This window comes from Physeter macrocephalus, chromosome 5 (assembly GCF_002837175.3).
Source record: "Physeter macrocephalus isolate SW-GA chromosome 5, ASM283717v5, whole genome shotgun sequence".
Taxonomy (NCBI): Eukaryota; Metazoa; Chordata; class Mammalia; order Artiodactyla; family Physeteridae; genus Physeter; species Physeter macrocephalus.
The window spans coordinates 16,172,363-16,199,163 of record NC_041218.1 but is presented as its reverse complement, the minus strand read 5'-3'; the positions used below and the strand labels follow the sequence as shown (position 1 = coordinate 16,199,163).

At 42.4% G+C, this 26,801-nt stretch overlaps 1 protein-coding gene across 1 annotated transcript in view; it reads right to left on the bottom strand.

Annotated features, from left to right (window-relative positions):
- DGKI (diacylglycerol kinase iota) overlaps positions 1–26,801 on the bottom strand; it is a 472,815-nt gene that overhangs the window by 282,623 nt on the left and 163,391 nt on the right. Inside the window, exons 2-3 of the mRNA XM_055084816.1 lie at positions 14,821–14,929; positions 866–961 (exon numbers count right to left, since the gene is read on the bottom strand). Coding sequence (XP_054940791.1) covers positions 866–961; positions 14,821–14,929 — 205 coding nt within the window. The remainder of the gene's footprint in view (positions 1–865; positions 962–14,820; positions 14,930–26,801) is intronic.

Genomic DNA, 26,801 nt, shown 5'->3' with positions numbered 1-26,801 from the left:
CTCTCTTTCATGTTGTAAACAAACATAACAAAAAAGAAAAAAATTATTAGGTCAATTATGATGCCCATTTCCCCCAGATAAGAAAGAATACAACTTTTCTTTCTTCTTTACTATTGTTAGCTTCCCATTACTCTCTTTTTGAACCCATAATTTTTAACTACACAGAAATTTTAAGTTCACTTTCTCAATACTAAAATTTAGCTCCTCCCAACTTACAGCCTGGCAACCATGCTCTTTTCATGGAACACAAAGAGGATTTAACATTTAAACATTGTTCCAAATAGGGACAAAGCAAATTTTAAAAAGCTATACTCTGATGGAGTTGACTGTTGATCACTTATATAGTGTCTAGAATTTTCTCACCTGGAGCCTAGTCTGAATTTTTTGCGAGCCTACACCCACCACCAGACCGGTGTTTGCACCCATCTCTACCTTCACCCACCAGTAATATCGTCCACCACACACGCTCCGCTACGAAGGAGAGCCTTCTCCCACAGAGACCCTTCCTCCACCCACGGGCCTCTCCCCGCAGGACACCGCTCCGTGTGCAAGCATCCCCGTCATGCACACTCACCCTCTCCCCCACCCCCAAACACGCGAACAAAAACCAACGCTGGTTATCATCACAAAGTAGCACATTATCCCAAGTTTCGACCTGCAGAATCAAGAAAAAACCTAAAACCATTCAACCGACCCCTTAAAAGCTATGCTAACTTGATAAACTGTCAACTGTCTCACAGGGACAGGCTCTTTCAAAGCTCTCCTTGGAAATTCAGGCGCGGCGATCCCACTGCCTTCAGACTCAGCTACCCGCAAGGCTCCCCCCAGGAAGGCCAGAGCACAGGGGTCCCGGGCGCACACTCACTGCAAATCTGACTTGGCAGTTCTCCTCCCCCAGGTAGCACAGGTCTCCCGAGACGTTGGTCTCCAGCCACAGGTGCTCTCCATTCACGGCATTTTCCTGGAAGGAAAAGACCCACCTGACTTCAGTTTTCTTTTCAGGCATAAAGGGACGGGGTGGAGGGGGGCAGATCTCAAATTTAGATTTCGGATGCAAGAAAGTTAGTGAACCCAAATTGTCTAAACGCTTCTCATTCTACCCCTGAAAATACCGCTGAAAGTGGTCCTACCAAAATTCTAGAAACGGAAAAATGTATTTGGAAAAACTGTGAGCAATAATTAAGATGTTAGGTCCAAAGATGCGTTTACCCATGGATGTGGTCATCTTCGAAATATGTAACAAATGAGGGGCAAAAAACCCTCAAGGTAGTCAATCTAAGGCCTTATTCATCCAGGCCCACTGCAGAGTTCATGACAATTGAGACCAAACTTCTATTAAAAGTCGACTCTCCTTAGCAAATTAGCTAAGGAGGAGAGTAGTATTAAAGTACTTTAAAGGCTGCTTGGAAATACATTTATATCAGTAATGGAAAAATTAGACTTCTAAACCAGGAGCTTCTTATAACTTAGTTTTAAGTCACTGTGTAGTCAAAGCATAATAAATTACTAATTCAAACATTTTACCAGCTCAGTAGGGCCTTTGTCCATTCTAAATTCTTCAAATTGAAGGATTTCCCTACTTCTAAAAATATTCACATACTTCCAGGGGCAAACAGAGAATAGCTGTAGGTTTGGAACCCTAAAAGTCTTCAGATCATGATGGATGAGAACAAGATAAAAAACAAATTAGTTAATTAAAAGGCATTTCTTTGCCAGGTATCCTAAAGAAATCAAGCTCCACAAACTAAAATATTCTACTACTGGGAACTTATCATCCAGATTTAACTTATAACCATTTATAGAATTAAATCTCTTTTCATTCTTTTATTCTCTAATTCATTCAATAAACATTCCACACACCTGGTGCCAGGCACTGGGTTAGTGTGCAGTAAAATCTACCAGAGAACATGGAAACTAAACACATAATTACAGCAGCAAATACTATGGAAACTTACTACAGCAAAAATCCCACCAACTCTTTTAAAAAGTGAAGTATAAAATGTTGCAGTGCGGGGGCTTCCCTGGTGGCACAGTGGTTGAGAGTCCGCCTGCCGATGCGGGGGATACGGGTTCGTGCCCCGGTCCGGGAGGATCCCACATGCCGCGGAGCGGCTGGGCCCGTGGGCCATGGCCGCTTGGCCTGCGCGTCCGGAGCCTGTGCTCCGCAGCGGGAGAGAACACAGCAGTGAGAGGCCCGCGTACCGCAAAAAAAAAAAAAAAAAAAAAAAAAAAAAAATGTTGCAGTGGGGAAAAGGTCAAAAATCCTTGATAATACCAATCTAGGCAGGCCAAAAATTAAGTCCCAGTAGGCCAAGTAAGGTGGGCAGGAGCCGGCAAGCCCAGGGAGTCAGAGACTTGCGAGACATCAGTAACTCACTGGGCTGGCAGGCTTCATCCACGCTGGGCCAAGCCGATTGCCCCTGCACACTGGAGAGCCTCTACGAGCGCTCAGAAGCTTGCTGATAAGGATTCAGGCATGGCAGGACTGCTAGGATGAGCTAACCTCACTCCTGAGTGGGGATCTGATTAGAAAGCCCGACATTATTAAGAGAAGAGGGAAAGAAAAAGTGGAGGCTTCTTGCCACAGTGGATCGAGCACACTCGTTCTCAAATTTAATTGTTCATTACAATGACCTGACGGGTTTTGAAGAACACCTGGCTACCAGCCCATCCCCAGAAAGTGTGCTTTAACTAGTCTGAAGTTTTTAGCAAATATTTGCAGCTGTAAGAATGGAAATACCACTTACTGAAATTCAGGGAGAAGATTACAGTAAGGGCAGATTTAGGGAGTAAGTCGAGTTCAGGTTTTTGTTTTATTTTATTTTCCATTGAGTTATAATTAACATTCAATATATTAGTTTCAGGTGTACAACACAGTGATTCTATAGTTTTATACGTTATGAAATGATCAGTGCAATGAGTTCAGCGTTGAGGATGTAAAATTCCGAGGTGCTTATTAGACCTTCAAGTGGAGATGTTGAGAGGGCAGTTTTTTTATGAGCCTGAAGTTCAAAGAAGAGGTATGTACTGTATGAATAATTTGGGAGGCAACCGTTAATTGATGGCATCTAAAGCCAAGAGAACTGAATGCAAAAACCTAAGGACTGAATGTGGATGGAAAGCTCTGAGTACTGAGCTGTGGAACATTCCAATACTTAGAGTTTGGGAATATAAGAAAGATCCAGCAAAGGGGACTGGGACGGAGTGGCCACTGGGGTACAAGGAAAACAAAAAAGAGTATAACGTTGCCAGGAAGAAAGTGCACCTAGAAGGTCTGTGTCAAAAGCTGAAGAACTGGCCATTGGATTTCACCATGTGAACATGTGAAGTCACTGATGACCTTGACAAAAGTACCAACAGCAGGATGAGACGGAAGAAAGCCTGACGGGATTGCGTTCAAGAAATAATATTACTGACTCTAGTTTCAAAATGTGTATGAGACCCAAGTAATTCTCACCACATCTACTGTTACCACCCAATCCTCCATCATCTCTGGCTTGGAATATTCCCAATAGTCCCCTAACTGTTATCCCTGCTCTACTCTTGTCTCCCCATGGTCTGTTCTTCACAGAGCAACCAAAATAATTACCTTAAAATGTAAATCTAATCAGGGACTTCCCTGGTGGCGCCGTGGTTAAGAATCCACCTGCCAGTGCAGGGGACACGGGTTCCATCTCTGATCCGGGAAGATCCCACATGCCGTGGAGCAACTAAGCGTGTGCACCACAACTACTGAGTCTGGGCTCTGGAGACCACGAGCCACAACTACTGAGCCCATGTGACGCAGCTACTGAAGCCCACACGCCTAGAGCCCCTGCTCCACAACAAGAGAAGCCACCGCAAAGAGAAGCCCGCGCACCGCAACGAAGAGTAGCCCCCTCTCGCCACAACTAGAGAAAGCCTGTGCGCAGCAACGGAGACCCAACGCAGCCAAACAACAACAACAACAAAAAAAGTAAATCTAATCAAATCGCTAATCTGCTCATAACTCTTCAATGGCTATCTATGTACTCGGAAGAGTGCAAAGTCCTCACTTACCTCGTCACTAGGAGCCTCTTTGACTTCCTCTCCTGTCTCTCCGCAATCTCGTTTCCCTGTGCAGCTACGTCATCTTCTCTCTCTCCCTCTCAGTCGCTGACCTGCCATTACACTAGTCTCATATTTCCCAAGCACACTAAGGAAGCTCTCATCTCAGGTCCATTGAATTTGCTGCTCCCTTGACTAAAAATTGCTTACACGAGACACCTGCACTGTGCATTTCTCATTTCATTTAGATCTCTGTTCAAATGTCCCCACATCAAAGACTGTTGACCACATATTCTGTTTACTGTATCCAAACTTCCTATTCTTCTTCATTCTGACTTACGTGGGTAATTTCTATTTACCTTTTGGTTACCAGATCAAGTGTTATTTTCTCAAAGAAGCCATCACTGACCCCAAAAGCGAAGTCATTTTGTTAGTTACTCTCATAAAACCATGTTTCCTTCCCATCATTTATCCCAACTGGCAATTATTCATTCATTGGCATGATTATTTGATTCGTGTTTCCCTCTTATGCTAGATTCTAAGCTTCATATGGACACTAAATGTCCAGCACTTAACTTAGCACCTGGCAAATAGTAGGTGATAAATAAATTTGGGGAACTGAAAAGATGAGATTAAGAATCAGTGAATGAATCACATCCTTGTTATATGCAATTCCAAGGAGTAGAAAGGATAATTTTTTTTTATCTGTCCATTAGTTTGGAGTCACAAACTGTGAGAAGTAAACATGGATGCCTAAGAGACACGATGGTCTTTCAAAATCATGAAAGAAACAGAGGCATGCAAGAAAAAAAAAGTCATGCAAGGAAAACATGAAACATACCTTTTCTTAGACTACATTTTCCCCATGCCTCATCCTTTTCTTGTACATGGCTTGTCTGACGCATCAGAAGGAAGTAACCTTACCCAAAGAGAGGTCTGGCCTTTGCCCTCAACTATAGGAAGGTAATCTCTCTAAGTGCCTGGAATGTCTTGCCTGATAAGAGTATCTTTGTTTACCTGGGGACCTTGGGCCATGCCAAATATTCTAAAATAGCAGTGACTTATGGTGAGGCATATATCAGCTCATCCTCCAGAGGGGCAAGGGGCTGAAGTCAACCATGCAGGTGGTTAACCGTGTACATGACCAAGCTCCGACTAAAACTCTGGGTACCAAGTTTCATATGAGCTTCCTTGGTTGGCAATATGCCATATGTATAATTGCACCATGGTTGCTGGGAGAAGTTATCTCTGTCATAAATCCACCGGGAGAGGACAACTGGAAGCTCCTTGTGTAGAAATTTCCTGGACTTTGCCCCATGCACCTCTTTCCTTGGCTGGTTTGAGCCTGTATCCTTTCACTATAATAGGCCATAAATGTGAGTATAGCAGCTTTCAGTAAATTCTATGAGTTCTTCTAATGAATTATTGAACATGAGTGTGGTCTTGAGGATTCTGGAACCTGCAAGTGAGGATGATCTTGGGAACTCCTGAATTCAGCTGGGTGGCATTCACACATGAATAGAAAAATAAACTGTTGTGGTTTTCTTCTTACGCTTCTGATAAAACCTTAACCAGTTCAAGAGTAATAAACATGAGCGTTGGAGTCAGATAGACTTGCTACCTACTAGCTCTATGACCTAGGGTCTCTCTAACTTCCCTAGACCTCAGTTTACTCACCACTAAAATTGTAATAAGAGGGCTTCCCTGGTGGCGCAGTGGTTGAGAATCCGCCTGCCAGTGCAGCGGACACGGGTTCGAGCCCTGGTCTGGAAAGATCCCACATGCCGCGGAGCAACTAGGCCCGTGAGCCATAACTACTGAGCCTGCGCGTCTGGAGCCTGTGGTCCGCAACGGGAGAGGCCGCGACAGTGAGAGGCCTGTGCGCCGCGATGAAGAGTGGCCTCCGCTTGCCACAACTAGAGAAAGCCCTCGCACAGAAACGAAGACCCAACGCAGCCAAAAATACATAAATAAATAAATCTTTTAAAAAAATGTAATAATAATTGTACTTCCCTCACAAGATCACAATGATGTTTAAATGTGAAAATGAATAACGTTCACTGCCTTGCCCACAATGAGAAGTTAAGAGGTGTTCAATATAGTTCTTTTTTAAAAGATTTATTTATTTATTTTTGGCTGCATTGGGTCTTTGTTGCTGCATGCAGGCTTTCTCTAGTCGCGGGGAGCGGGGGCTACTCTTCGTTGCAGTGCGCAGGCTTCTCATTGCGATGGATTCTCTTCTTGCGGAGCACGGGCTCTAGGCACGTGGGCTTCAGTAGTTGTGGCACGTGGGCTCAGTAGTTGTAGCGCACGGGCTTAGTTGCTCCGCGGCATGTGGGATCTTCCCGGACCAGGGCTCGAACCCGTGTCCGCTGCATTGGCAGGTGGATTCTTGACCACTGCGCCACCAGGGGATTCCCTCAATATAGTTCTTCTTATTATTGTTGTGGTTAGTCTCCAGTTTTCCTTCTTCCTTCCTAATCTATAGATGTTGGTATTATCCAACATCTATTTCTCTCCTGGGTCTGGGTAGTCAAGACTGCTAGCCATTCACCAAAATCATTTTTCTCTTCTTCCTGAACACACAGCTAGACCTTGTTACCCAGACTCGCTTGTGATTGGATGTGGCCATGTGACCCAGTTCTAACCAATGGCACATGAGCAGGAGTGACATGTACTATTTTCAGACTTGGCCCATTAAAACCTCCCTCCCTTTTCCCATACTGGATACCTGGGAAGTTGGCCTTTGGGATGATTTTAGAAGGCTTCTAATGATGCTGTAAGAGCAACTGTCAGTCCAGGTCACTGAATAACTATGTGGAACAGAGCTCACCCGCCACCCAACCTGAAACAGTCCTGGTCTGTTACACAAGTGAGAAATAAACTTCTCTTGTATTGAGCCATTACATGATTATTTTATTTATTGCAGCCTAGCCCACCCCAACTAATATAGGCCTCTTCTCTTTGCTCACAGCTTTGTCTGCATTTCCTTTCATTGTCTACATTTACCCCCAAGTTACCTACCATACACTGAACAGCATGTCTAATCTCTGAGTCCTTGTTTCTTCTGCTCTGAATTCTACTGCTGACATTCTCTCTGATATTTCACACTGCTGTAAAATTAACTCTCTTAAAACATAGCTGTGATTATGCCTCTCTCTTGCTTAGGAGGCTAAAAAAAATCCCTATTATTTATAAAACAAAATCTAAACTTAATCCCACGTACTAGACCTTCCATTAATGGTACCAATCTGTCTTTCTTATTCACCATCACACATTCTATTCTTTTGTCACTCTTCTCTAAATATAGTCATATTTTCCTCTTCTGTGCCATGTTTTTTTATTTATTCCATTCTCCACACCCAGGTACCTCTTTCTCTCTTTTTTACACATCCATCTTGAAATACCATCTCAAACAGTATATAACTCAGAGTATCCGTCTGTGCCAGACAGAAAAAATAGTTCTCTTTCAAAATGAAGATAACATTTCCTCTGTATTAGTGAGTGTTGAAACAAGTCTCTATAGGTATACATAGATTTATCTAGATCAACCTATCTATAGATAGATCTAGCTACCTAAGAGTAGAGACCCACCTATGTAGATACAGATAGGATTTCTTGCTCTCAAGTTGTACCTGAAGTCCTAGTAATAAATAGTTATAGGTAAAAAGATACAAGTTGTGGAGAGGGAGCGTTATAGACTGAATGACACTTACAGATAAAGTACACTGACACCAGAAGCAAATAATCTACACAAAATGAAGACATTTGCTTGTAAAAAATGTTTTGAAACAATAAGACAATCATAAATATGTATCAAATGTAAATATCCTTACAAATTCAGAAAGGGAAACAAAAATCTGGACGGTCTCCCTCTAAAAATCTTCAAGGTAATAATAGGTAAAATCTGTCTCAGATGGTTTAGATATGTTGTCCAGTAAGCATATGGCAATTGAGCACTTGAAATGTGATTAGCACTAATTGAGATGTGCTGTCAGTGTAAAATTCACAGCAGATTTTGAAGACTGACTTAGTCTGAAAAAAGAATGTGAACCATCTCACTGATCATTTCTATATCGATTATGTGTTGAAACAGCAATATTTTTATATATTTGGTTAAACAAAATATAATATTAAAATTAATTTTACCTATGTCTTTTCACTTTTTAATGTGGCCACTGAAAATTAGGCTTTCTTTATGGCTCATATATATCTCTGTTCAACAGTGTTAGTTTAGATAATTACTTACTAAGAGGCAAAAGACTAGACCTAGGTACTTCTCACTGACCTGTGAAGTTGTAAGAGTCTACGATTTCTCCCAGCAGCCAATGTGATTTAATTTAAAATTCTCACAATTTTAGAAAATAAAAGATTAGTGAGGGTGCATGAAAACATGCTAGATATGTCCCACTATTAACATGGCTGACCAGGTCAGGACCTTTGCTAATTTATAGTCGGTTATATCCTCCTGCTCTGCTTAGCAATCTGATATCTTGATTAAACGGACAATGTTTTTTGAAATGAGGATGGAAGTGGAGAAAGATATCGGGGTGTGAGTCATTACTGGTGGTGACACCCAAACCTGAAGTTAAAGAGCAAAGGCCAAGAGCTTGTAAGGAAGGCACAGATCTGCTTGGACCTGCCATCTGAAACAAGACTAAAATGAGAGCATGTACATGTGCATACAGATACACACACACACACACACACACACACACACACACACACAAACACACACCTGCCTCCTCCTGCCTTTTCATTCAAGGTTTCCAAAGATAAAATGACCTAGTTTCATAACCTCATTTAAACCAATCCCACATGAAGACTCTGCTTCCCTAATCTTGTCTCTGAACCAAACAGTGAGGCAGTGAACCCACTGTGCTATGTTTTACCTGCCCAGAAGAAAGCACTCCTTTTCTTAGCATCGTCAACCAGAGGAGAGGAAAGGTGGTCTGGATTTAGGATGTGGGTTTGTTTGTGTTGAGGCTCTGTTTTCCACAGCCCTCCGCCTTGGAGGAAATTTTCCAACGAGGAAGGCAAAAATGAATTGAAATCAAGGATGCTACATCGAAAACCAACATGCTTTTTAAGAAGGATCTTGGTGGTTTTTCTACCATTGCTTTGAGAGTTGTTTAGGCAGTGTAATGGGCAAAAGCAAATGACAGAACAGAGGACACAGAGTGAAGACCCACATCCTATGTTCTCTGCTCTAACACTAAAAACAGGGAAGAACTCTCCACGTCCAAATTAAGTCTCCGTTGCATGGGAGGCATGTGACATTTAAGAAAAGACACACATTATCTGTGCAACAGACTCACTTCGAAGTGGGCTAACTCGCTCTAAACTGGAAGCTTGGATTCCAGCCCAGGAGATGAGACTATTTTTCCTTTTTGAGCATTACTCCCTTCCTTTCTAGAAATTTAGCTTGTTTTCCCCAAAACTGGCTTGGCTGACGTTCATGGCATGGTGTCAAAGGGAGCAGGCCCTGTAGGTTGTCACCATGAAAGGGAAGAGAGGATACCATTGGGAGGAATAGGAAGATCAAAAACTGTGTGTGCTTTAAGTCTTAACACAATGCACCAGATTAGGAAGGAAATTTAAGAAGAGTTACTTGGGACTCAATAGCATACATCCATTTATGTTTCAAATAGGTTTTTGTTTTGTTTTGTTTTGTTTTGCGGTACGCGGGCCTCTCACTGTTGTGGCCTCTCCCGTTGCGGAGCACAGGCTCCGGACGCGCAGGCTCAGCGGCCATGGCTCACGGGCCCAGCCGCTCTGCAGCATGTGGGATCTTCCCGGACCGGGGCACGAACCCGCGTGCCTCGCGTTGGCAGGCGGACTCCCAACCACTGCGCCACCAGGGAAGCCCTCAAACAGGTTTTTGACTTGTGTCTACCAAAGCCTTTCAGGAACTGGAGATAATCTGAGTGCCCATCAACTGCCAGCGAAATGTCCCTTTCTTGCTGACTGAGCAAAAAAGCTGTAATCAATTCGTAGCTGACATCTACTAGACAGCTACCAGGCCTATGATACTGTCCACTCTGAAGAAGATAAAAGAAGCAGAAGACATTGCTCCTCCCTTCAAAGTGCCTGAAATCTAACTAGGACCTAGAATAAGAAAGTCAACCAAAAACCACAAATTTGGCTCTAAGACATGCACTATGGGTAGAGGTTTTATGAGGGATCAAAACAGAAAGTGAATAAAATAAACAGAACCAGTTCAACCAAAAAAATGAGCATAGCCTGGCTGAGAGCAGGAGCGAAGTCTCTGTAGCAAAGAGCCATTTTCACCTTGGGTGAAACTGACTGTCCACTGTAGCCAGTAGAAAACCCAGGTTCTGTACTGAGGCCTGATCTGGCTACTCCCCATCATTAAGGCTTCCATCCCTGCATGGAGGGGAGGCCCTGTGAGCAAAGGTCAGCAAAGAGTCATCAGGGAAGTGACACCGTGTGGGTCAGAGAACCCCGTAAGTCAAAATAAACCATTTGAGTAAATCACAGCGAAAGAGAAGTTTCTGGACTTCAAGGAAGAGACTAAAAAGAAGACAGAGATAGTATATATCACTAATTAGGGAAATGAAAATGGAGTACTTCAAGGAAATTATTAAGTTCATACACCCAGAGCATAAACTGACTCCCGCAATAGTCCTCCCACAGCCAAAATGCACAGGTGCCTATAGTGCAGGCTCACCTGGGTCTCAGGCCCCCCACAAGCAGGCCACTCGTCAAAGCCCTTTGCCAGAGGATGTTTAAGAAACAATTGTGCCCCTTCTGCAGACTCTGGTACATACTAGAGTCAAAACGGGGCCCTCTGGGGCTTCCCTGGTGGCGCGGTGGTTGAGAGTCCACCTGCCGATGCAGGGGACACGGGTTCGTGCCCCGGTCCCGGAAGATCCCACGTGCCGTGGAGCGGCTGGGCCCGTGAGCCATGGCCGCTGAGCCTGCGCGTCCGGAGCCTGTGCTCCGCAGCGGGAGAGGCCACAGCAGTGAGAGGCCCGCGTACCGCAAAAAAAAAAACAAAAAAAAACAAAAACGGGGCCCTCTAGGTATTCTACAATAAGTAGAAACTTGGGACTAAGATCCAAATTCCAGGTTCACCCTGATTTATCTTCAACTTCAGATGCACCATAAACAGCTTTTGCATCTGTTTTCTCACTGGTGAAATGAGGAGAGGGGAGGTGACATGAGTCAGGGAGTCATAGTACTATAGGCCTTTGAGACGACCCTCAACCCCTGAGCCAAGCGGTGATGGAGCAAAAGAGAATCTCAACCCGAGAGTCAAGGGGGCAGAACACAGAACAAGGCAACTCTCCGCAGCCCTTCTCCACCCCTGTTATGCCAGAAGCATCTCTTAGCACTGCTGGGGCCCCTTACCTCATCAAAGGCAAGAAATTAAAGTTCCTCCTTTTTTACCTTAATTTTTGAATTTCTGCCACCCTTCTCATATGGGAGACTCTTAAGAGGCTCCAAGCTAAATCAGTGCTCAATAAATAGTAACAGTAAATAAGTAAAGACTGATCATTTTAGGGGCTTCCCTGGTGGCACAGTGGTTAAGAATCCACCTGCCAATGCAGGGGACACGGGCTCGATTCCTGGTCCTGGAAGATCCCACATGCCGTGGAGCAACTAAGCCCGTGCGCCACGACTACTGAGCCTGCGCTCTAGAGCCCGCGAGCCACAACTACGGAGCCCGTGTGCCACAATTACTGAAGTCCGCGCGCCTAGAGCCCGTGCTCTTTAACAAGAAGCCACCGCAGTGAGAAGCCCGCGCGCCGCAACGAAGAGTAGCCCCCGCTCGCCGCAACTAGAGAAATCCCGCGTGCAGCAACGAAGACCCAACACAGCCAAAAATTTTGAAAAAAATTGTTTAAAGATTGATCATTTTAATGCATTGAGTCCAGAAAAGTGGGCTGATAGAAGGTGAGCAGTGGTCACGCTGCTTTTTGGTAGAGAAACAGACAAGGGAGTAGAATAAAGAGAATGGTAGTAGGTCAAGCCAGAGGACTAGTCTTATACTTTAAACAGAACAAAGAAAACCCTGGTTTAGCTTCTTGAGCAAGCAGGCAAACTAAAGTAACATAAATGAACTTGGTGTAAAGCACTTAGGTTAGGAAAAGCCAAAAATTTAGAAGCAAGGGCAAGTCTCAGCAAAAAAAAAAAAAAAGTCACTGAAATGTTTTTAACAATCTGCTTCCTCCTCTCTTCTGAGAAAAATCTTTTACTTTTACATGGTTGTCTTAAGGAAGTATCAGGCTGGCTTCCGTTTGCTAACAGCAATATTAGCCCACAATTACGGGTTTTTTTTCAGAGTCACATCTTAACAACTCCTTCCACATCAGATCTCTAAATAAGCCCTGAGATGGAGTGTCTTCAGAGAAGGCTTTCCATTTTACCTCCACTGTTAAACATCCCCAAAGTGTTTCCTGCCACCATGATAATTCATCAGGCCACCAAGACAGGTTAGCCATAATCAAAGGGGCTGAAGGATTAAAGATCAGCTACGCACCCCGGCCGTACTTCCTATTTGCTCTTCCTGAACTGTGTACTGCAATTCACCCACCACTAGCCAAAAATACCACTGTGATGAAATATTAGAGTATACACCTCTCTAACAGGAGTCAGAAAAATAATACCTTCTAGTCAAGCTCTGGCTCAGGAAGGAAAATTCTTCCTAAGAGCATTTGCCGGTAACTCTTTCCAACATCAAATGGGGATGGAGCGTCCTTCCTCACAACCCCAGTGACGCTCTCTGTACCCCTCTACTCTAGCTGCTGCCGCCCTGTATTTTAGCTGTCAATGTCACTTCTGCCCATGGCATTCTAAGCCTCTTGAAGGCAGAAACCATATCTTCCTCACCTCAGAATCCTAAGGAACTAACACAGGTTCTAGAACAAAGCAGGTACTCAACAAACGGTGATCAATCAACCAATCTGTCGATTACTTTATTTCTGAATAGAAAACCTGCCGGCTGTACCGTTTACAAAGAACTTGCACACTCATTGCCCCATTTGATCTTAACAACAGCCCCGAAGTCCCCCTTCGGGAGGGGTCACCATTGTCCCCCTCTACCAATGAGGACCCTGAGGCCGAAAGAAATCAAGGGACTTGACTAATGTCACAAAAGGGGCAGAGAACTGATTTAATGGATGTTTCTATCTAAATGATATAAACTCTCTCTCATTAGAATCTTGCATCTCAGATAGGATCCTCCTACTTTGGATCAGAGGATTTGGAACACCATGGATATTAAACTAACTTTTGGGGGTCCCTGTAACACACTCTCATCATTGGCCCACGCATAACCCTTTTTTATTTAATTTACCTGTTTGTTTACATATTTAATTCTTTTTTCATTATGTAAGCACTACTGTAAATATAGTCTACACTCTCTTATGGTTTAAGAGTTTATTAAATAACTGTCCTGAAATAAAGGGAAATTCGAGGAGAGCAACAGTCTTCCTGAACACCATCGCAACGTACACAGGTGCTACTGGAGCACTCTCGGACTCCATCAAGGAAGAAGTTGCACTTCAATTACATTCAGTCTTTTGCCAGGTACTTCATACATTGCATACATTGGTATGTGTCCAGAGTATAAAATAAGGATGTTAGTAAGTGTATTCTTGGGAAAGAGGGAGAAATATTACAGTATTAAAGGACATTAAATCATAGCCTATGTGCTAAAAATAAAATTGAGTTTAAAAATTCCTCTCCTTCCCCCCACCCTGCCATAGTCTTTCTTATGGGAGGAAAAGAACGCGGATTATTCCCTCTGTTCAACTCAACCAGAAATGCTAAACGAGATTCCTCATTAAGACCAGACTGGCAGAATCTCAGAGCAGCCCTCCTCTAGCTTCATACTGTTTCTTACATTCCTTCAGAAAGGGACAAGGCCTTTCAGTCCACAGTTAAAAGTGTCTTCAGCCAAGAACTTGACTCACCAAAAACTCTCAATAAAAGAAATTCAGGTGGCAATCTTCAAGGTAACAGTTTCTGTAGATGTCTTTTGGGTAAAACATTAAAATCAGCTAATATACAGCAGATGCAAACTATTATATATAGAATGGATAAATAACAAGTTCCTACTGTATAGTGCAGGGAACTATATTCAATATTCTGTGATAAGCCGTAATGGAAAAGAATATGAAAAAGGATGTCTATATATGTATAACTGAATCACTTTGCTGTACAGTAGAAATTAACATGACACTGTAAATCAAGTATACTTCAATAAAATAAATTTTTTAAAAAAACCAGCTAATACACCCACCCCGCTGATCTGAGACCCATCTACCTTTGGGTTAGGGGAGGAAGTATAGCAAACAGGAGGACATGGAGTGCCTGGGATGGAAAGTGAGGTCATCCTCTCGCAGGAAAAGAATTAAAAAAAAGAAAAAGAAAAAAAAGGACCAAAAAAGAAAAAGCAGCTTGAGCTAAGGAAATCAAACTTGGACTTTGTGATGTCGCTAAGAGTAAACTCTATTCACCATCAACTTGGCAGGGACCAATAAAGCATGTGCACAGAGGTACTTTTTATCTCACGGCTGTAAACCCAGGCAGTAGTGCTTCAAAGGATTCATGAAGTTTTTATTTTAGTTTCCAATACGTCTGACTTCATATAAAGGAGCTATGTTCTTAGGAATCTGGAAATGGAGCCAGGGCTTAGATACCCAAAGATGGATCAGTGAACAATATTGAAAATTATCAAGTCTTGTTGGTAGCTACAGGAATCGTGAGGATGAGAGAGACACACACGCAACGGAGTGACGTTGAAATGAAACAGCCGACACCTACGCTCCAGTCCAGAGTCGCTCTGGGCTCCTTCGCTGGCCCGTTTGCCACAGGAAGGCTGAGGGGATGTGCAGGAACCAGGTGCTGCAGGCCCGCCCTGGAGATTGCTTTCCTGCAGCAAGAAGAAACACAAAGAAAAACCAACATCAGAAGGTAATACGGAGCTAAACAGTTCCCGTGGGGTAGAAACAATGCCTGACTTAGTCTTCCACGTGTGAAGACCTTTGCAAATGGACTGGACTATATCTCTCTGAACTGCATGGTGAAGACAGAGGGTGGCAGGTCTCAAAAGACAGGGAGATTGAGGGGACCACCCTAGGGTGATATCGCTTCAGGACCAGAAATTAAAATGTAAGCCCCTATTCAGGGCCGAGGGTGGAATGCAGGTCTCTGTGTTTACAGAAAAGGACCTAAGGCTGGGGTGGTCCCAATTCTTAGACAATTTTAAAGCTGCCAGAGACTAAACAAGAAAAGCCGGCTCATGAGGTTTTCGATTGAAATTCCTCCATTTCCCATCACAGAGCTCTCCAAGCTGGCTCCCGCCCCAAATTCAGTCTTATGCATCTCAAGAACATCCTCCCTTACCCTTGCAGAGGAATTCTACACATGGCCTGAGGTTCTAAATGGGAAAAGACCGATTTGCATCCTAGAAATCACACACACTGAAAGACCAATATCTTACCAAGGTCCGTGGTAAGAAAAATCCAAAACACATTGGTTGGACTTTAGGTTTGTTGAGTGTAACATAACAGAATTTGGGTCAGAAAGGAGCGAATGAATCAGGAGAGGTTGAGAAAGTCAGGCCTGACACTGGTCTACAAAGATGAGAAAGAAGAGGAGCTGCTTTAGCAAGCAAACATGACTGTTGCTGAGCAAAGGGAAGGGAGGAGATAAGAGCCTAGTGGAGAAAATGAGGACAGCAAGATAAAGGAGGAAAGCAGAGATCACCCACGGAGAGCTTGTGGTATCATCATGAATAATAGAAGTCCAATTTCTGAAGAGCTCCATCAAAAATGTCAGACAACGGTCTCAAGTTTAAACAGGAGTGCTGATCTGTGGATTAACTAAGTGGCTCCCCGGACGGGAGAGGAGTGTTCCTCTCCGGGAGTGTCCACGTGTGCTCTGAGAATGATCTGAACTAGAATCAGGCGGGCCTTTGTGATGCTGCAGCTCTGAGTCCTGAGCGGGTCTGAGCGGGGTGTGGGGGGCAGGAATCTGCGCTTTCGCATGCTTCCCAGGTGCTTCCTTCTGTCGCTAAAGTCTTGACACTGCTCTACGGTAGTGCAAAAAGCTTTTAATCTAAAACGGAACCAGAGGATATGAAATGGAGAGTCTCACACATGTGCCCTCAGGCAAACAAAACATAAGAACTAAGAGACTGAGTTCCAGTAAATGCCTGATTTACAGGAGACAGAAACGTATCCTTCAAACAATGAACATTCGCCAAGAATCTCTCCCCATCCTCAAACCAATGAACTTGCTGCTTGGATTCTGGCTGGACTCTCCCCTCTTTGCTCTCTTTGACCATAAGGACAGTTCATCCGAAACTATCAACAGATTCACCCATAGCTTACTACAGTTTGCGTGTCCCACATTGCACTTCCTCTGCTATTCCCATATAAACTCAATTTCTGGTCATTTGAACTTGCTTCAGTTTACTTCTTTATGTAGGTTGACAGAGCAAGAGAGGGGGCACTAACTACCCCAGGCCTATCAAGGGGGAGCCTGAAGGAAAGCACCAGCCACTTCATTACCTGCTTTACTTGCATTAGCTCTCTGCAGCCTGTCTCATAGGATGTAAACACTGCAGTAAGAACCTGCCATCTCTGACACTACACCTGCAGAAGCACCAAGTCCCCAGGGAGGCCCAGATGCTCATACAGAGGAACAAGGCTACACACAGACAGTGAGATGGGGAGAGGAAGGCAGTGATGGCCAAATATATGGTGAATCCCATCATAACCCAGCAGAATCCAAGCTTTGTTGGACCCTAGAAGACAGATGATCTCCCTGTACTGTTCACTGATCTCTGCAAATTCCACCCATTCATGCAATTTGTAAAGGTGAGTAAGATGAACAGCAGACCAAAACCCAAGGAAAGGCTGGGTAGCATCCAGAAAAGAATCCAGGATTGTATAGCCAGTAATCAAGGATCAAGTGTGTCTGAGAGCTCCGCAAGTGTCCAGCCTTCCCCTTCCCCTTCCCCTTCCCCTTCGCTTCTTCTTTCTTCTTCTCCTTCCTTCTCCTTCTCCTTCCGCCCCTTAGTCCAATGTATATTCCATTTTGTTGAGCCATAAGGAAAGAACACTGGAAGATTCTTCTTCTCCTCCTTCTCCTTCTTCTTTTTTCCTCTCTTTCTCTACACAGGAAGTCCCAGAAACACTGGATAGGTCTTCAGTAGTTGGAAGTGATCACATCAAGCTTGCCAGTAGCCTATATTCCAAAGCTCCCAGTACTGGGCAGCAAGGCAATGTACTTGCTTTATATAATCCCACAAAGAGACATCACAGGCTATGTAGGCCTTCAGTGAAGACAGTCTGATGACACAATATTTTTCTCCCTCACTTTCATCAAGGCAAATAATTAACAACATCAATTTTGGCCCTTCACTCCAAAGTATATTCCATTTTCTTGAGCCAAAGGAAGGAACACTGGAAGATACTTATATGGTGAGCCTTCATCCCCCAGGCATTTTTTTCTCCACCTGAGTTCAAAGAACTTCTTTAGCATTTTTCATTAGTACTTTTCTCTGGCTTTGAAGGATCCTGTATGGTGATTCTGAGTCACAGTTTTTATCACAAGAAAGCCAGATCTCTGTGGAGTCTGAATCTACAGGTTTCACTTTTGATTTCCTAACAGACACCACAACCTAAATTTAAGTGTTCTAGCAAAAAAAAAAAAATACCAAATGGTGCCTAAGCACAAAGCCTTAGAACAGCTGAAGAATTCCTAAATCTTAGGTGAATGAGAAAAACATAAATCCTTCAGTTTTTCATCAACAGCCACAGAGAGTTGTGATCAGAAAAAAAGAAAGAAGAGAGGAAATAAAATTCTGTTGTCACAGTAGAAACCACAGGAAAAATGAGTTTAACTCATCAGAAGTTGGAGACTGACCACCAAAACCTGATTACTCTTGCTAATGAGGACTGCCAGCAAATTGCTCAAAGAATCAAATTAGGATGCAAGGGATGTATGTGTCTCTAGAAGAGCAATGTGGCTATAAGATAAGAGACATACTAACATTTAACCCTGGATAAGCCCTGCAATGAAATTACAGTCAAATCATACTCTCTCCCAGCCTGTGAATAGAAACGATTAAGTAAGGGCTTTTGTTGATTATTTATTCCTCATTGTGGATGCAAGTTTAAGGCTGGTTTTTTGTAACATTAATAGAAGAAAATTGTATATCTACCACACATAGAAACATTAATTGGGGGGAAATAAATAAGAAACATCAAAGTGGCTGCCAGTTTGTAACTGTAAATGGGCCTCACGAAAGGACATTACATAAGAAAGAGAACAGGAAAAATACATAGAGGTACTACAGGGGGTGGGAGATAACTTCTGATTATAGCTTTCCATTCTTCTAAATAACCGTGGGAGAGAAACTTTTTTTTCCAATAATTCATACGTGTATACACATTTTGTTCCAAAATAAGAAAGCAATTTCATTATTTCTCAGACCTCAAATAAAATTAGTATAAGTTATTTTTCTATTTGGATTCATCTTGGCTGCAAAAGACGACATTTAAGAGTCTGGTAGAATTCGATGCGTGTTGGAGTGGTGGTTATGCTGCAATATGTTCCAGTAAAGAAATCAATGGGGTGTCAGCTTCTTGTTCTTTCCTCCCGCTCAGAATCCTCCCAAACCCACAGTCAGTAAAACCGTGAAATGCCAATGATTCCTTCTATTAATTTTACAACACTTTGTCGGAGGATGACTATAATGGCAAAAAAAAAAGTCTTTGAAAAAGAGAAGCATGATAATAACGGTGAAATAGACATTAAAAGAAAATGTTCTAAAACGGAGTTTCAGGTGCACAAAGTCACAGTTAATGGCAATTACCTGCCATGAGAGACCCTGAACATATTTAAAGTACGAAAGCCATCATACATTTTAAATAGCATTCTATTATTACCTTCACTTCATTCAGTAAGACTATAAACTCTTAAAGGACAGGGCTCAATTCATCTACTAATCTTATTATGTTCTAGCCCAGGGGTAGACACAGAGTATATTTAACGAATGCTTTCTGAGTTAATGAGTGAACTTGACCAAGAAGTTAAGCAAAACAGCTTGCTGATTAGATCAAGGGTTGAGAAATCTGATTAGGATGATCTGAATTATATCCCAGGCCTTGCGTTTCAGTGATATTCTTTCCAGAGAGAGCCAGAAATCCCTCAAAGCTGCTCTTTAAAGATAAAGGCAAAAAGAGGTAGAATCCAGTGTTGAGAAGCCTGAAAGAACTCAAAACGGCTTTGTGATCAACATTAAAATGGAATCTTTTGCTACAACATTTGTAAAGGGCATATGATACTGTTAATATTTTGGTAATGTATTTATCGAAAGAAACATGTAGCATGTACTCTTCATAAAGAGAAGCTTTTTTTAATTTATGGGAAAACACATAAGTAAGTGGTTATTTAGCCAGGATGCTCTCTAATTATCCATTTTGCAAATTTCTCTCAATTCAGTTTGGTTCTCCTCTTATTCCAGGTTGATGTGGCTCCCGTAATCAATCCATCTCCATCTTGCCAACTCCCTCTCCTAGGGATGCTACCTGTGGGAATAGAATGAGGACTCCGCCTGCTGGGAGGAGACACTCCAGCGAGTCAGGAGGTCCCCTAAGCCATGAACTCTCTTAAAACAAGCAACTTTCACATTAAAGATTGGTGAACTCATCTCCTTGTTCTAGAAAAGGAACCAGCTGCCTCAAAAGTTACTCTGCACCTTGGTTTAACTCCCCAAGTACCTCAAGCAAGATCTTACTTATGGTTCATGTTGGTGTTTTTCCCCCGATTCACTGGCATTAACTTTGCCTATATTCAGAGCAGCCCACAATGCTTCTAGGCTGATCCAGACGAGCTGCCTGCCATGCTAAGGAGAGTCTACTCAATAAAAAATTGTCTCACGCCCCACACAAATTCCAAATATCCCACCATAGATTTATGTAGAGGAACAAACATTGTGTAATTTTTTGAGCCTAAATCTTAATTCATTTTACATATGAACACAGAGTATTTTTTGACGATCTTAGCGTATACTGACGTTTTCAGGAATATAATTATCATTGAAACAAAGGTTGGCTTCAGTTTCCTAAGGGTCAAAAGTCATTCAGAAAAGCACCACTGGCATTGAATCTTCAACACGTTCCACCTGTATTACTCTACATTTGTAGCTGTTACTTTCACAGTGATTCTCCAACAGCAGTGTTCAACCTCTGCCTGCAGTGGGGCTTGAGAATCAGTCGATTTAAAGGCCTTCCAGGTACTTCTAGCATGAATCGTGGACTACATAGAACCACTGTTCTACATAGAACCACTGTTCTACGTAGAACCACTGTTCTACGTAGATGTACAAGCATCTGACCACTTCATTATGTCTGCTAATGTAACTAAGCCCTGGCATGTATATACTGAAATATATTTATTCATTCAACAATGTACTTACTACTGAACGTCTACTTCATACCAAGCACTGTTCTAGATGTTTAAGATACATAAATGAATAAAGCATATATAAATTGCTGCCTTTGTGAAGCCTCTAGCAGGAAATACATTTTGCCAGGCACTGTTTCATTTTACATTTCTTATGTATCACTCACAATGAGGTAGGTACATTTATGATCCCCTAATTTACAATTTAAAAAAGTATAGCACAAAACGGTTAAGCTACGTGTCCAAGATCACACAGATGGGAAGAGGTCCAAGTGAGATTTGAATCCAGGCGTCTTACTCCAGATTATACATACTTAACCATTACACAACCCCACACTTGTATGAAATGGTGACAGCACATACTTACATAGCAAGAGAGACATAGGATACGATTAGCCTCTTACGATCCTAATTTTGTAACTGCCTCAATTATAAGTGTCTGATCTCCACAAGAAGAACGGAAGCTTCTAGAGAGAGGCCAATGTGGGAGGCATTAGATCGCACAGGTTGAGAACACACCCTACCTTACCCATCACCAGCTATGTAGTCACGTTGCTTGACCTCTCTTAGCCTCCGTTTCCTTCTATTTCAAATAAGAATAATACTATCCAACTCAGAGAGTAGCTAGGATCACTTTTTTTAAACGTGTGCACGATGCCTGGCACATGGCGAGCACAATAAATAATCCAGGCTATTGTTATTCTCTCACACATACTGGCTGCCCCCAAAGCTAGGTGTGTGGGAAATCTCTGAATAAATATGTGCTTTTTATTCAATTGCTCTCAAATATTCCAGGCTCCCTGGACTCTTCTGTTCATTCAGTAAACATTTAACAAGCCTCCATTACGTGTCAGGCAGTTCAAAGGGGTTATTCAAACACGGGATCGTTCTCCCAATCACGGTAAATAATTCCACGGTTGCCAAAGGAATCATTCTTCTTCCGCGACTTGCCTAACTGCCTAGAGCAAAATTAAGCAGCACCACACTCTCCCCTCAGACAAATTTACCAACATATTTTTAAAAAATGCAATCCAAATGACATTGGAATTATTTCATTATATTCGTGTAAATGAACGCAATACCAAAAAGGCATCTGTTTGTTTGTTTAATCTGTAAAGCAGACTGCTAAATGCCCCTGAGAACTTGTGAACCCACTGTTGGGATTTATTTCCCAATCCTAATTCATTATCAGCACATTCCTAACGCAATGCTGGCATGGGCTTGGCGTGGGATGTGGCAATAAACCTCATTTTTAAATGAGGCAAGATTTCTTTTACTGGGATTCTCTCAGGAGCTAATGATATTCTTCTCCTTAATGTACTAGTTGAGGGGGGAAAGTAAGCCTTGGGAATGGAGAAGAAGTAATCCAACTGTTCGGAATTGAATTGTGTTCTCCCCACCAAAATTCATCTGATGAAGTCCTAATCCCCAGTATACCAGAATGTGACCTTATTTGGCGATAAGGTCTTTACAGAGATAATCAAGTTAAAATGAGGGCCTTAGAGTGGGCCCCGAATCCAATATGACTGGCGCCCTTGTGAAAGGCAAGATTTGGATAGACACACACATAAGGAGAACGCCATGTGAAAATGAAGGCAGAGATCAGGGTGATGTGTCTACAAGCCAAGGAAGGCCAAGGATTGCCAGCAAACCACAGCAGCTAGAGGAGAGAGGCCTGCACCAGATTCTCCCTCACAGCCTCAGAAGCCCCTCCCACAGGCCGGCACCTTGATCTTAAACCTCCAGCCTCCAGAACTGTGAGACAATAAATTTCTATTGGTAAGATGCTCAGTATGTGGTACTTTGTTATGGCAACCCCAGCAAATAGACATGTTTAATAGCAAATGCACACATTTCAAAGCTAGGCCCACAATTTGGATTTACTATGACAGGGTTTGGCTAACTTCAAAATGTTGACTTCTCTCTTCCAATTGCCCCCGTGAAACTTTGGGTACCTTCCTATCATAATCCTACCCTTCAGAAACTAATAATACTTAAACAGAGACACATTCTTAGGGAAAAACCACTGTCAAAAACAACATTCTCACACAAATGGTGAGCATCGGACAAAGTTTTATTAACTCATTAATGAGGTAACCAACAGGGGAGAAAAATGCAAAATCAAAGTGTGTATAAGAAATTGTGTATGACAAATTGACTATTTATAATAGAAAGGAAATGTCTAAATAGACTGCTAAATCTGCTGTAACAGTAGTTAACTTTCCACAGGTTAATAAGACCTTAGCCCCTGTGGCATTAACTTTTCTTTGATCTATAAAATCATGACACATCAGCTTTTCACAGGTTAACCTCTAACTTTATGGGGATATAAACTGCCAGCACCTCTATCAGTTGTGGATAATTAATCAACTCTACAGAGACAACAAAATGACAGTACCCAAGAGTATCAGGTAAGAGTCAGTTACTAAGAAACAAGGTTCTGCTTCTATTGGAGCAGGCTAATTAGAATATGCTCTAATAAAATAACATTTAAAAAACTCAAAAAAGACCCCTTTTTCCATCGTCAAAATTGGGGATAATTTCATTCTCATTACTCATGGGTCAAACTATTAATCAGAATTTGTTGTGCAGCTTCACATATGTCTGGAATATTCTGGAAAATCTCATAAAATACATGATCTTACTCTCCGGACAACAATAATCATAATCTATTGGGCACCTAGTATGCCTTGGACATTATTTTAACCATTTTCTCTTAAGCTGGAAACCGACGTTATCAAGTTTACTGGACAGTTTGCGGGGGAGTGAGGGCAGCAGGCCTGGCAAAATAAGAAGCTGAACTGTGATGCGATTATAACAGAAACCTCAGCTGATCTCACATAAAGTTCTGGAGCCAGAATGGCCCTTCCGAGTTGTCCCAGTTTCAGGCAGGGACAAGACTTTGAACCTCCACATCAACCAGTCTTTGGTTATGGGCAGCCCCCTGGAAGGGCACAACATGGGCAAGAGATTCTTTTATGCTGGGGCAATGCCTGAGGACCATCAGCAGCCAATACTCCTGGAAGCTGGAAAAATAAGCACCTTGGTCCTGAGAAGGCACGTGGCCGGCCACCCGCGGCATCCACTAAACACCTCTAATACTCCTGACAAACTTACGAAATGGGTAATTTTATTATGTCCATTTTACTGATGGAACAACTGACATTAGAAAGGTTAAGGAACTTATATAAGCCATACAGCTCAGAAGTAATGAGGCCAAGACTGGAGCCCAGATGTCTGGTTCCAAAGGCTCCATCAATCTGCTTTCCCTCTGAAAGGGAAAAGGAGGGAAGAGAAGGGAAGGAAAAGTAGGAGAGGGAGGGAAGGATGGACAAGATGGTACAAGGACTGGGCATGCAGTGGCTTGAAGTGACCCATGAAATGCTCTGGTGTGGTGGGTGGGGTCAGAAGGACATTTTAAGAACAGTCTAATGTCCACTTGGAAGTTGTACTGCTGTCATGGAAGTATGTCCTTTACCTCTGCCGTATTTCCCACCCGCTCTTATATCTTCAGAGAAGTCTACTCCTGGCTTAAACGCAGTGAGGTTTTATGAATGTGGAAATTGAAGAAGGGGCTGAATTTTACATCTAGGTCAATGAATATAGAATCGACTGCCTACTGGGATAGAAAGATAATCCGAAATTGAACAAATTTAGAAAAAGCATGAGCCTGCGAACAGAAATAACCTTAAGAACATAAGCCGTTTGGGAATCCACAGAATTTAGGGGAAAGAATTTAGATTTCCAGAGGGTTGTTCCCAGCAAAACTAGCAACAGGAAACGCTTGTCTTTACAGCCCCCCTCCCCATTTCCATGCTAGGACACTTCCCGACCTCCTTCAATTTTCCGTCACCCTGGCACCTTTGCTGCTTCCACCGCAATCTTGTTCAACTGGTAATGCCACTGAACAGATAACCCAACAGTTTTGCCAACTGAAAACAGTTTAGGATATTTCCCTAATACGGGTATATACAGTCTCTAAAGAGACTCATGGAAATGCAAAAACCATCGTGATCCAAAGAAATGGACTCAAATGATATTCATAGTAGTTAAAATAATTTTCCTAAGTTACAATCCAGAATACTGTAAATATAGGTGGGGTGAGGGTGGGGTTAGAGGCAGAGACCTACTGCCTACTTTGAGACCAGCCCTAGGCATGATGGCGAGGTTTACAGAGAGGCTCAAGAGCATGGGTCTTCTCCACTTGTATCAGTGAGAGAAGGGTCCTGGCAAAAAAGAGAACTCACCTCAGATGGTTCAGATGAAGAGACCTCCATAAAGGAATTACTTAAAAGTAAGGTTAGGGAATAAACCACTCCCTGATCTAGAGACTTACATTCCTGATCCTGAGACTTACAATAAAGCTAAAGAACCCAGGAACATGTGACATTGAAGAAAAGAGATGTCAAAGCACCCAGAGACTAGAGAGCTGGTGAATGCTTGTCTTGGTGCAGTAAACCAGAATCAGTAACAAATCAATGTATATCTCAGCCTTCTCTTTAGCAGACAAAGCAAGACCAGGCTCATCAATCTCCTCTCACATTTCTTAGTTTTCAAATCTTTTAGTCACATTTGCAACTCTACCAGACTTTCTCTGAAATCAACTTGGCTGTCAGCTGTATCTCTGGGTCCAACGTAGAGGGCAAAGTACCTTATTTAAGGTCAAATAGCTAGTTGGTGGTAGAGCTGGGAATAGAAATCAGGTCTCTTCACCTCAGCCCAACTTATCTACATTATCACTGTGTGGCTTTCATCCATCCCATCCAGCTTGGCCAGCAAGTGTACATGTTCTTTCCATTTTCCGGGCCCCCCTAGCAACGAACTCATCATTACCCAGATCCTCATGCTTCATATGCATCCTGCAGGGCTACTTACAAAAACCGAAATCTTGACTAAAACTTTCAACAAGCTAGAAAGAGGAAAAAAGTCTTCAATCTGATAAAAGGTATGTCTAAAAATATACAAGTAACATCATACATACATAACATTTTCCGCATAATATTGAAACAAGGTATGTCTATTCTCACCACTTCTATTCAACATTGTACTAGAAGTCCTAGCCAGTATCGTAAAAGAGAAAAATAATTAAGAAAAAATATACATATATGGGGAAGGAAAAAGTAAAACTTTTAATCTGCAGATGGCATGATTGTGTAAAATCATGTAAAATCCCAAGTAATCTATCAGAATGAATATGTGAGTTTGCAGTCATAGTGTCCAGAAGCCATATACAAAAATCAATTGTATTTCTATACATAAGCAATTACAAATTGAAAACTGAAAATTTTAAAATACCATCAAAAATGACATTTTCACAAAAATGACAAATTCATAAAAAAGTGAACTATTAGGTATAAATCTAAGAGAATATGTATAAGACCTTATACTGAAAACTACAAAACTTTACTGAGAGAAATTAAAGAAGTTGTTAATAAATATGTAAATATTTGCATATTGAAAGACTCAATACTGTTAACATGTCACATCTTCCCAAAATGACACATGGATTCAACACAACCCCTGTCAAAACCCAGCTGATATTAAAATGTATATATTAGAAATGAAAATAATACATAAAGTAGTCAAAAATCTTGAAAAAGAAGAAAAAGTTTAAGGACTTGCCCTACCCAATTTAAAACTTACTATAAAGACAAATCAAGAGCATGTGACATCTAAGAAAGAATTGACAATTAGATCAATGGAAAAGAATAGAGATTCCAGAAATAGAGCCACACATGTATGACTTCAAAAGCGGCAATGAAACATATCGATGGGGAAAAGAATATCCTTTTAACAAATGATCTTGAAAAAAACGGTTATTCATACTGGAAAAAAATTTAATTTGATCCCTATCACACACTGTATACAAACAATGCTTTAAGAGGGATCACAGATAGGAGAGAAGATGGCGGAAGAGTAAGACTCGGAGATCACCTTTCTCCCCACAGATACATCAGAAATACATCTACACGTGGAACTGCTCCTATAGAACACCTACTGAATGCTGGCAGAAGACCTCAGACCTTCCAAAAGGCAAGAAACTCCCCACGTACCTGGGTAGGGCAAAAGAAAAAAGAAAAAACAGAGACAAAAGAATAGGGACGGGCTTCCCTGGTGGTGCAGCGGTTGAGAGTCCGCCTGCCGATGCAGGGGACGCGGGTTCGTGCCCCGGTCCGGGAAGATCCCACGTGCCGCGGAGCGGCTGGGCCCGTGAGCCATGGCCGCTGAGCCTGCGCGTCCGGAGCCTGCGCTCCGCAACGGGAGAGGCCACAACAGTGAGAGGCCTGCGTACCTCAAAAAAAAAAAAAAAAGAATAGGGACGGGAC